The sequence below is a fragment of the Muscardinus avellanarius genome, assembly GCF_963383645.1.
Source record: "Muscardinus avellanarius genome assembly, chromosome: 1".
In the NCBI taxonomy this organism is placed as follows: domain Eukaryota; kingdom Metazoa; phylum Chordata; class Mammalia; order Rodentia; family Gliridae; genus Muscardinus; species Muscardinus avellanarius.
In genome coordinates this window covers 67,627,226-67,639,820 of record NC_137786.1, presented here as the reverse complement: position 1 = coordinate 67,639,820, position 12,595 = coordinate 67,627,226, and the positions used below count along the sequence as shown (strand labels likewise).

Here is a 12,595-nt window from a genome sequence, read left to right as displayed (position 1 = left end):
GGTTAGGGGGCAGAAGCTATGAGGAGAAACCGAAATGGGGAGGGGACTCAAAAGGCAACAACACACTGGAAATGGGTCAGCCAGCAGCACCATCCAAAGAATAGCCAGGTTCCAACAAAGGCAGAGAACTACTCACCCTTACAATATTCCAACTCTCCCCTCTACACGCAGATGTGACCTTATTCAAGACAACTTAAGTTCATATCTCTCCCTTGCGATCAATAGGGCATAGAGCAATCCATCACATGACAGAAACCAATTAACCCTAGAAAAGTTGGGCAATGCTAAAAAAAAAAAAAAAAAAAAAAAAGCAAACTACACACTTGATTGATGAAGCCTGAGCCATTGCCTTAAAATAATATTGACTGCCTGTTGGGCCTCCAGATTGATGCTGAAAAATGGATGAGATGTGAGCTTGTGGTTGATGCCCTCACTGTTGCAAAACTGTGTGAAGTCCTGAGTGAGAAGAAGCACCAATGGTAATAGTAGAGGAAACTCATCCTTGACCCTAAATTAAAGGCTGGAAGACAACTGGAAGATTTTTGTAAATGAATTTCAATAAAGAAAAGTACTGGGCCAGCCGGGCGTGGTGGCGCACGCTTGTAATCCCTGCACTTGGGAGGCAGAGACAGGAGGATCGCACAGGTTCGAAGCCAGCCGCTCTGGCTTAAGAGACCCTGTTTCCAAAAATAAAAAAAGTATAAAATAGGTCTGGGAGTGAAGCCTGGAGGTAAAAGGGCTTCCAGGAACCCCAGTACCACCAAAAAAAAAAAAAAAGTACTGGGCCAGGCATGGTGGCACACACTTGTAATCCCAGCATTTGGGAGGTGGAAACCAGAAGATTGGGGTTTGCAGACAGCCTCAGCTACTTAGCGAGGCCCTTTGCAACTCAGTAAGACCCTGTTTCAAAAAATAAAAAGACTAGCTGGGCGTGACGGAACATGCTTATAATCCCAGCTTTGGGAGGCTGAGACCAGAGAATCGTAGTTCATGGACAGCCTCAGCTACTTAGTGAGGCCCTCTGCAACTTAGTGAGACCCTGTTTCAAAATAAAGAATAAAAAATAGGAAAGAGGGTAGCTTGGAGGTCAAATGCCCCTGGGTTCCATCCCCAGACTAATAATAATAATAATAATAATAATAATTAATAATAATAATAATAATAAATGTAATCTTATTTTAAAAAATAAATAAAAAGACTAAAAAAATAGGACTGAGGGTATAGCCTCAGAGGTAGAATGCCCTTGGGTTCCATCCCCAGTACCACAAAAAAGAAAAAAGAAAAAAGAAAAAAAAAAGGACTGGGAGACTAAGGCAAGAGGATCACAGATTTGAGGCCAGGCCTGGTAATTTAGGAAAGCCCTCCACAACTTAGTGAGACCTTGTTTTCAAACAAAAAATGAAAAAGACTGGATTGTAGCTCGGGGTTAGAATGCCCCTGAGTCAAACCCCAGCACCACGGAAGGAATGAATGAATAAAAGAAAAAAGGAATGAATGAATGGAGGGAGGGAGAATGCCTCAATAAGAGAGTCATCAGTAATTAATTTTTCCCCTAGAGTGAGGTCAAACAATAAAAATACCTTTATACCATGATCATGGTTAAACAACTGAGTTTGCAACTTTCTTTTTGCTAGGAATTAACACACTGGGATTTATTTGAAAGGTAATTCTGCCACTTTTATATCCTCACAACAACTGTCTTCAGTTTTTCCTTTTATTATGGCAGCAAAGAAAAAAAGATGACTACCATTATAATAACACACATTATAACAGAAACCCATTACAGACTCTTTCCGAGAGAGTTCAGTTCAGAGCTACATCTCGTGCAATCTTTGATGCCAAACAAGAGCCATGCCAAAGAGGGAAAATATTTTTTAATGTACAAGTGAAACAATACAATGTCTGGGACTTGCTTTAAGATGACCTAGGGGGGGAAAGTATGCTTGGGGGGAAACCAGCGTAACAAAAAAATGACAGAAAGTCGAAAAATGTTGAAGCTAGAAGATAGAATTCCATGCACTACTCTATTTTGTTTGTGTTAAATTTAAAGTATTTTTAAGGAGAAAGGAAGGAGGAAACTTCCTAAGGGACCCTAATAATAAAAGAAGAAAGAAAACCAAAGAATTGTCTTAGAACTGTAGTCAAAGTAGCAGCTGACAAATGTGCTGCCCACCGTGTGCCAGGCCTGTGCCTCAGCTAAAAGCGTGGCCTGGATTATTGCCCATGAGCCATGGACTATTGCCCCAGAACAACCTGATGATGTGGAGACTGACATCAACCTCATCCCTCAGGCAGGGAGCCAGGCTCGAAGAAGTTGCTTGAGATGGGCTCTCTCGCTCTCTCGGAAATAGACTGAAACTGATGCAATTTAACTCCTGAACTGAATCTTCAGCCTCACCCAGAAACTGATATTCTTGAAATTAAGAGAAAGCAAGTCCACGTTGGATTTGAGTGGCCTCCACTTCCTGTGAATCACTGTCCTTGTATCATCACGATTTCTTTTGCAATGAGCAGAAGCATTATGTGATGGATGGGCCTCACACCAAGTGACCACCTCCCTGGTCCCACACTTCTAACCCCAGGAAAGCTCGGAGCTTTCAAACAGTCTGTTTCAAAGGACTAGCTCCCACTGTCTATATTAGTCACACGAACGGCAAAGACTCATAAACACAGTTCAGGAAATGAATCAGGCATTGTCTAAATTAAATTAGACATTGACAGAATAAAACATTTCTGGAACCTGGAAATAATGCATAGTCCCAGCACCCAGAGTCCCTCATACCCCTGCTGCACTGATCTTCTTAAGTCTCAGCAACGTCTTAAGTACTGGAAGAATGAAAAAGAAACTGTGGCCTACGTTTTTTTGTTTTTGTTTTATTTTGTTTTGTTTGCAGTACTGAGGATTGAACTCCAGGGTATTCTACCTCCAAGTTACAACCCCCATCCTATTTTATTTTTTATTTGGAAACAGGTTCTCCTTAAGTAACAAAGGGCCTCCCTAAGTGGCTGAGTCTGGTTTTGAACCTGAGATTCTCCTGTCTCAGCCTCCCAAGGTATTGGGATTACAGGTACGCACCACCATGACCAGATGCCTACACTTAAAAAAAAGCACAAGAATCAGGCATAGCATGGCACACACTTATAATCCCAGTACTTGGGAGACAGGAGGATTGCAGGTCCTAGGTCAGCCTCAACAACTTAGTGAGACCCTGTTTTCAAAAATAAAAGGTAAAATAGGGCTAGGGCTGGGGGTATAGCTCCCTGGGTTCAATCCTCAATACCAAAAAAAGAAAAAACATAAATAGCAAAATAATACATTTCATTTTTAAGCACAGCTGGCTTTACCTCATTTTATTAGTATCTTCTCACACTTCATGAGAATTTAAATCTCAGTAATTTATTCTGATGCTATAAATTGGTTTTTGTTTGTTTGTTTGTTTGGGGTCTGGGGATGGAACCCAGGGGCGTTCGACCTCCAAGCTACACCCCCTGTCCTATTTTTTATTCTTTATTTTGAAACCAGGTCTCACTGAATTTCAGAGGGCCTAAGTAGCTAAGGCTGTCCATGAACCACCATCCTCCGGTCTCAGCCTCCTAAATGCTGGGATTACAAGCGTGTGCCACCATGCCTGGCTTATAAATGGTTTTCGTATAAGCCTCCCCAAATTTCTGTATCATTTCTTCTTTTACAGTTCAAAAAAATAGCATATTGGTTAAATACATACATATCAATTCAAATGTGTTCTTTTACTGTCTTTTCTCTAAAATACACATTTGGGGTATTTTGCAGTCATTATGATGCTGAAAATTATATGAATCTTTATTTTTCATTTGATAAGTTTTTCGAGTGCCAGTAAAAAGAAAAACATGAGAACATGTGCTTTCTGCATCTTCTCCATCTACTGATGCCAATATTTTCTGCAAAATCAATGACAAAAAGCCTGCTAGTGCTTTTTTTCTAAATATATATATGCAGTCACATTTTAATTACTTGAGCAAAAAATAGTAGCCCCTTTGGTGGGACCAAATTAATGGGTTTTTTTTAACTTAATTGGATAAAATTTAAAAGTCACACCAATGGAAATGTAATGAATAAGTTGAAAGAGTGGTGAATATTTCTAAGAAGAGCCCAGTGTTTAAAGGAGTCAAACATCTGACACAATGTTAAGTTCATACTTAACAAGCATTATTTCTAGTTTCATTTAAATATTAACTGAGATTTTAGTACACAGTCATATGTTACTTCAGACAGGGATACATTCTGAGAAAAGCAGCATGGGACAGTTTTGTCACTGAGTGGACATCATAGTGTGCTTACACAAACCTACATGGGACGGCCCATGAAACACCTGTGTGGCGTGGAAATGTTGCTAGGTAGTGCGTGACTGTCTACAGCCTTTATATAATGTAAACTAATTTCAGTGAAGAGTTATTTTCTTTTTATGTGGCTCATATTGACAATGGCATACATTCACACAGTTGGTGCCCGCTTCCCTTTTCCTCCCTCCCAACAATGCGTGTCCAGGTTAGCCATGTTACATTCACCCATATACACATATTTGGATGTAGCCCCTCCAGTTAATCAACCTCAGCCTTCTTCCTCTCCCACCTTTTCATTCTAGCTCTGCTGAGGTTTCCCCTCCATTATCTGGGGTTCCTCTGGTATCCCCAACACTCCCTAGTTTGGACATATTAGAGAAAACATTTATGCCCCTTCTCTTGGCTGATCTCACTTAACATAATGTTCTCCAGGTCTTTCCATCTTCTTGCGAATGACACCATTTTGTTATTCTTTATTGCTAGTAGAATTCCATTGTGTGCATTTCCCATAATTTTGCAATCCATTAATCTGATGATGGAAACCTAGGTTGTTCCATACTTGGGCTATTATGCTGCTATGAACATAGGTCTGCATAGTGAAGGATTTATCCTGTGATTAATTCAACAGAATCGCACACATCCTTAGTTCTGAAAAACAAAACTCAAACCATTGACAGATTGGATTTATATCTCACATCTTGAAATGTCAATAGTACAAATAAAAATCTGCAAACCCCCAACATATATATCTGCATAACAAATGTTTAATATTCAATGGTTGAGGGTAAAAATCTTAATAAGCATAATACACACATGCCTTTCTTATTGGATAAATGAACAGGCATAAAAGTACAAAGCCCCTTTAAAGTTGTGAAAATTAGGATTTAAGACCTGAATCAATTCCTGTTATCAATCTGACTTACTTCATCTTAAAATATTAAAAACTAAGTTTTCCTAGTCTACAAAATGAAAATTATACTAACTCTAGCATGTGTATTTAAGTATTGGATCCAATTAAGTATTGGAAAATGTGAACAAAATCAACTTTTTTTGTATTTTCAATCAAAAGAATGGTTTTTTGTTTTTTTAATTTATTTTTATTGGTGCATTGTGATCATATATCACATTGGAATACAAGACTTGAGAGGATATACAAGCACGCGTCATCCAATTAGCCCTCATCCAGCCCCCATCCCATTCCCTCCCCGATGGAGCCTCTTTAAAACACAGGAGGTACATAAGCAAATGCATCAAAGTTAATCACCAAACAAAATCAACTTGAAAATGTAACCTGCATGAGGCAGCAATATAACAACTGTTTTAAAAAACTCTTAGCATTAGCCTCCTCACACTACAAACATTTAGCTATCACACACACACTTTAGGTCTTATCACCCAATGTCAGAAAAGTATCTTAATTTTTTAATTCCAACAGAAAGAAATGCTATCACACTAAAGTACTTTCTGATACCCAATAGTGCACTTAATTGTCATGTAATAAAACCCACAGAAAAAATACCACAGTAAAATGGATTTTATGTATATCTACCATATCAAAGATGTATTTTTCCATGTCAAATTTTAACAATAAGTATAATAGTCTAAACAGTGAGGTTTTGCATAGCCAATATTAAAATAACTAAACTTTGCTGACCCATAAGTTTCTTTTTCACTTAACTTTAATGGAGGAAGATACAAAGTTTAAGAAAGAAATCATTTCTGTTCCCCAGATTATAATTTTGAGTATTTTATAAGATTTAGCAAATAAATTTATTCCATTTCCCCTTTATTTGTATTCAGTAAGCAAAAGCTGAAAAGAAAATATGGAGTTAGTTATTAAATTGATTGAATAACATAAACTAGAATGAAAATCTATCGATATTCCCAGCAAATATTTCAGGGCTTGCGTGCAGCTCTCCCTAATTCAATAAGGTGATTAAAATCCTTTCCTTGTGGTCAAGTTAGGAAGGCTAAAATAACTGTTTAGTAATGAGGTAACAGGGAAGTCATATAGGCTTTAATCCCTTTAAGACTAAATCAACATGCTAATTCAGCACAAATATGGCAGATACGGTACTTTACAGGGCCAGAACTAAAGAGATCCTGCCCCAGCAAATGCAATCAGGAAAAGAAAAAAGATAGTTTTGCTGCCACACACACCTCTCCCGCTGGCAGGTGAGACAGATACCTCTGTTTAAATAAATCAGACTAACTGAAAATGTTCTTTTAGCCCAAGTTCAAGTATTTATAAAGGTCCCCCACTGAGGTAAAAGAATTCCATATAAAATTGTTCATTTAAAAGTAAAATCCATTTTTCTTCTTTGAACATGTAATGGTCTATGATTGTATTTCTCAAGAATTAATAGTAGTCATTTAAATAGTTTTTAAAGGGAAATAAGAACCAACAGTGATTCACACATTACACTTCCAACTCCAATCTCATCCAGATTTTCCAATTTTTATTTTACTCTTTTATTTTTGCAGCACTGGAGATTGAACTCACGGGTAATTTGCCACTGAGCTACATCCCCAGCCCTTTTACTTTGAAACAGCGTCTGGCTAAATTGCTAAAGCTGGCCTCCATCTTTTGACCCTTTTACCTTGGCCTCCCGGATAGCTAAGATTACAGGTTTTTACTACTGTACCTGGCCAGATTTTCCATTTCTTGAGGCTCCGTGTTTTTAAATACAATCTCCTTAGCAAGGCCCTCTTCAAGGCATTTAATCTTCATACCTGGAGCTAGACTTAAAAAGTCATCTACGTAGAACTCACTGAGCCTCAATGTTAACATAGGTAAGAAAGAAAATGATGGTGATCTCTAAAAGCTGAAGACTTCAAGTTGGATGCAGTAATGGAGGATAATACTTCAAGCACAAAGTCAGTCATCAGAAGGTTCTTCCTAAATGCAAATTCCTTTTCCCCTTAAATACCTTCACCTGGATTAACAGGAAAGTAGTTAGGTTTCCATAAATAAAACTCTTATGGAAAAAAGTTCCACCCAGACAGATTTCGAAGAAAAGAAACACCTGTTTAGAGAAAATAATTTTTTTAACTCAATTCATTGTTTTTCAATTACTATCCCAAAGAAGTAACTACTGTGAAAGACTAAGCGATCCTGCAATCTCCCAAGGACTTTCCAAAGTGAAATCTTGGGACTTTATGAAACAAATTAAACAATGCAATTATTCCTTCAACTTGGATATAATTGGAAAATGAAAACACTTTTCTTCCTTTTTGTTCTCACTTAACTGGAAACAGCTTAAGACAAAGAAGGAGGGTGAACCTGAATGGATGCCAGGGATTGACCCTAGGAGCATTGTATATTTACCCCTAGCCCTATGTCATGTTTTATTCTGAATCAGGATCTGATTAAGTTCCTTAAGGGTCTCACTCAGTGGCTGAGGCTGGCCTTTAACCTGTGCTCCTCCTGTCTCAACCCCCCAGGAACTGGGATACCAGGCACACAGCACCATACCCAACTCATTTTTTATGTCAACCAATTTACTTTGAATTATTATTTAGATGAAGGAAACCAATGAGTGCTTTACTCTTTTAACTTATCTTAAAACACAATTAGTTATAATATAAAAATTAGAAGGGGAAGTTGAACTTAAACTCTCAAGAACGATTAGCGAGAATCACACAGGAAGAATTCCATCAACCATTGTACCTATCAGAGACGATGTAATATGTCCCCGTCTAATTTCTGTCTTGGCGATATTTCTTTAGGGCTATGCATCTACTGATCTGCTTTTACGGAGGCCACTGAGTCACCTCCATGTCCCTAGCTTCTCAAATAGATTTGTTACAGCCATGGGTAATGTTTAAATTTTGTGGAATTGCCTTTCCCATCCTCTGTACAGCAAAAAGTGCACACTGTCAGAACCTTAGAAACAAAGATGCCAAAACAGGAAGGCAACTTGGAAATCTTATACAAATCCTTAATTTTCAGCCACAAGAAAGAGAGATAGGGGATGCAAAAAATGAGGAAACATTAAGAGATCTGCGTAAAAGTCAGGCATGTTGGCGCACACCCGTAATCCCAGGACTTGGGAAGCTGAGACAAGAGGATTGCAGGTTTAAGGCCATTGAGCTGTAACTTAGGAGAGGCCCTGTTTCAAAATAAAGAATAAAAAAGTCTGGGGTAGGGCGGGGGCTGAGAGGTAGAACACCCCTGGGTTTACTCCCCAGTATGTACGTACGTGTACACACACACACACACACACACACACACACACACACACATACATGTTCTGCTCCAAGCACTAACCTTCAGCCACGTGTATAGGGTTGAGGGAGATAGCCATATGGAACGCTCCTGAGACGTGCTTGGTAAAGCACACCTTCGGGTCAGCTCTCCCCAGGCTCACCAGCTTCTCAGGTCTCTCACATCTTATCACGATTGAGACCATCTGAGCAAAATCCCTGACACAGTTGACTGAAAGGGAATCAATTCCTAAGCTAGATTTAAGATACATTTCTCCTTCTTTCTTATTACCCCAATATTTTCTTAATTCTTTAAACACACCCTGAGAGGCAGCGTTCAGCAAAAGCATTAGTATGGTAGTCAAGTCACCAAAGCATGTCTAACATATGAAAAAATGTAAGAGGTTTCCCAGCCCAACTTCCTCATCCTTTCTGGAATGCTGACTTCTCTACATCTCTATTTTATATACAACCCCCAAAGGTTCTAACCTCTTAAAGATGCACAAAATGACTGAGAAATACTCATAACTTGTATGGTTGTAAACAGAATTTCCATAAGATGACCTCTTTAGGGCTTCTACTAGAAGCTGGCATGAAAGGCAAGCTATTTGGAGATTACGTTTCTTTATCATCAAGTCTGGCTTCAAGAAAACTGTCCTGAAGATGAGAGTCCAGATATTTCCCAACTAGAAAAATGTTGGCTTATATATAATGATAACACACTAGAAAGCCAGATAGGTTGGGAACAACCCTTCATCCTCAGTTCCAAAAGACCTCCAATGTGGCTACTCATGATATCAGTAATAAATACAAAGAAAATTAAGTCAATGGTATTTACAGTCATTTAATGTATCTTGTTTTATTTTATTTTTTAATTTTTTATTTGTTTGTGGTACTTGGGATTGAACCTAGGGGCTTTCTACATCTAAGCTATACCCTCAGCCCTATTTTATGCTGCATTTTGAAACAGGGTCTCACTAAGTTGAGGAGGCTGGCCTCAAACCTGCAATCGTCCTGTTTCAGCCTTCCAAGTACTGGGATTACAGGTGTGGTACCTTGTTTTATTTAGATATATTAACACTTAAGTCTCTATTTGTTGTGGTTCCTGTGGGCCTTGGGATACATAACTTTTTTAAAAAAGGAATTTCATCTATAGAAAAAAATATATATGTATAGATCCTGGGAGGGGGCTATTTCTTCAAAAGTTCTCCCAATTTAAATTCCAAAATGCACAACTTGAATTATATTTATATTTCCAGTATCTGTATCTGCCAAGTTGTAAATCAGTTTTTCAAATGACTCTGAACATGCCCTCAAAAATCAAAGGGCATAGTTTTTAAACTCAGATTTATAAGTGTTATAACAAGGTTAATCAGTTAAGTCTGTTAATGATTTACAGTGAAAACACGTTTAAAAAAATCAAGATTCTGGATCATCTGGTTTTAGCTCCTTTTCACTGTACACACTGTTTTATGAGCCCAGCAGGTTAAGGTAGCATCTTAAGCAGTATGTCAGTATTTCATTACTAGCGCCTCTCACAGCCACTGTGGTCTGCAGTAGGTGCAGACTGGTCTCACTTGTCTGGAAAATTTAGCTGTGAAATGTTTTTAGTCAACAGCTAAGACAATCCGCCTTTTTTTCCCCCTTATTCCCCCCCCCGCCCCCTAAGGTTGGGATCTAGAAGCGAAGTGAGAACATTTGGGAGCACAAAATCAGTCTGCTTTAACTTTAACAATCAAATGGTGATCGGGAAAAAAAAAAAAAATGTTCAAATCTCTTCATTTGCCGAAACTGGGTCCAGGGTTACTAAACCTAGAGGCTCGCTCCCCCACCCCCACCCCGTGACCACAAGGCCAAATGAATAAAACCATGACCCAGAATTTAACGGTGGCACGCTCGATTTCAAGGCATTCATTGAAAAGTATGCAAGCATTCTTCGGAAATGCCCACATTTTGAAACACAGCGAGAGAACCTGTGTCGACGAAACAGTAATCCCGAGGAGAACAGCTACACAGTTACCTTCATAATCGCCCCCCGCGGGTCAAATGTTAGCGGAGTAACCGAGCCTAAGCCACGGAGGCTGATTACCAGTAACCAGCGGAGGAGCGCTCGCCTCCCCGCCCCGCTCGGCCCCAGCTCCGCCGGCGGCCGGTCCTCCGCAGGTTGGGAGCCCGCTCGCGCCTGCCGGGAAGAGCAACCCAACTTTTCCAAATAAGTTAGCTGGGTCTTGCCACTCTAAATGCAACAGGTGTCTACACACGTCCCCGCACACAATCCCTCTGAACGAGGTCTAGAGAAGCGCCGAACGGTGAGCAGAGAAACTGAAACAACTCGATCTCTGCCGGGATTGGGAAGGGGAGCGGGTCCCACTGCAGCGGATCCCGCGCGGCAGCGTAGGGATGGGGATGGGGATGGGGACGGGGACGGGGATGGGAATGGGGACGAGGATGGGGACGAGGATGGGGATGGGGATGGGGACGGGGATGGGGACGGGGATGGGGACGGGGATGAGGATGGGGACCGGGACGGGAATGGGGATGGGAATGGGGATGAGGACGGGAATGGGGATGGGGATGGGGACGGGGACGGGGACGGGGACGGGGACGGGGATGGGGATGGGATGGCGACTCCCTGGCGGACCGGGAGCGCGCGCAGGGGCTGGGCCGACGGGGCGGGCGGTACCTGCTTGTCCAGCGCGTCCCGGGCGCCCCCGGGCCCGGCCCCCGCCCGGGGCGGCGCGGGCGTCCTCTCGCAGCTGCAGCCCTCCAGGAGGTACATGCCCGCCGGGCGGCCGCTCTGCTCGCCCTCGAAGTAGAAGAGCACATTTTGGTAAAGCGCGAACCACTTCTCGTGCCAGCGGCTGGCCTCGGCCGCCCTCTTGCTCAGGAAGCCGCGCTTGGTGCCCTCCTTGCGCGCCAGGCAGGCCAGGTGCAGGGCGTGCCCCTCGTTGTAGCGCACGCTCTTCTGCATGGCGAGGCGCGGGCCTCACCGCCGCCCGGCTGCCATCGCCGCCCGCCGCCCCCGAGGGCGCGGACCCCCGCCCGGCCCCGCGCGCCGCCCCCCGAGGGCGCCCCCACCCGGCCCGCGGCGCCCAAAGTTGCGGGAGCCGAGCGCCGCGGCGAGAGGCGGCCGCCGGGAAGGACTGTCCTCGGGCGGCGCGCTCCGGGAGACAGAAGGTAAAACGTCACGTGGGAGATCAGCCGTAATCGGCTTGGAGACCGATTTAAAGGGCAAAGTCGGCGGCGGCGGCGGCGGCGGCGGCGGGCTCGCCCAGCGCGCCCTTCCCCGGGCGCTGCGCGGGATGGGCAGAGGCGGGAGGCGGAGGCGCGGGCGGGCACCACGCACCCACGCACAGGCGCGGCGCACTCGCTCGGAGGTGCGCTCACACGCGCAGACACTGCACCTACTCGCAGACCAGGGCATTCGCGCACACAGAAATACACATATACACATGCACGCGAGTACAGTGTGCATGAGCCTGCACAGGCAAATACACACGCTCCAACATACATTTACACCATGCTCACTCGGACAAACAAGGACGCACACAAATGCATGTAGACAAATTCTCAAAGTGCACAGTTCTCACGAAAACAGGCAGCTACGACCCGCACACACCGACCGAGGTGCTCAAACTCACACGCACACATTTACAATCATACCCAAACTCACCAATGTAAACCCATGTACAGGCACACACATACACTAGCACATTCAGACACAGACCCACACAAGCAAATCATCATAAACACAAGCACGGAGGAACACATATACACACACTCACCCCCAGACGCTCACACACATGTAACAGACAAGTACAAATTCATACATTTTCACAAACCCACCTGTTCACCTCATGCACACACATCCACAAATACATTCTTACGACAGTAGGGTCACAGAGTGGTTTTGTTTTCATGGCAGTGTTGGCGTCTCTGCAGGTACCATGATGTTTAAAAGGGGCAGTGAAAGTTAATGAGAGCAGCGCAGGTGTTCCTGGACAGTCACCCGAGGTGTCAGTTCCTGTTGGACACCCATTATTTCACCAGATTAACTAACTGGGAAAAA

At 42.7% G+C, this 12,595-nt stretch overlaps 1 protein-coding gene across 1 annotated transcript in view; it reads right to left on the bottom strand.

Annotated features, from left to right (window-relative positions):
* RASGRF2 (Ras protein specific guanine nucleotide releasing factor 2) overlaps positions 1-11,497 on the bottom strand; it is a gene marked incomplete at both ends in the record, with an annotated part of 257,634 nt that extends 246,137 nt beyond the window's left edge. Inside the window, one exon of the mRNA XM_080700448.1 lies at positions 11,210-11,497. Within this exon, the coding sequence (XP_080556574.1) occupies positions 11,210-11,497 (288 nt within the window). The remainder of the gene's footprint in view (positions 1-11,209) is intronic.
* Between the last annotated feature and the right edge of the window lie 1,098 nt (positions 11,498-12,595).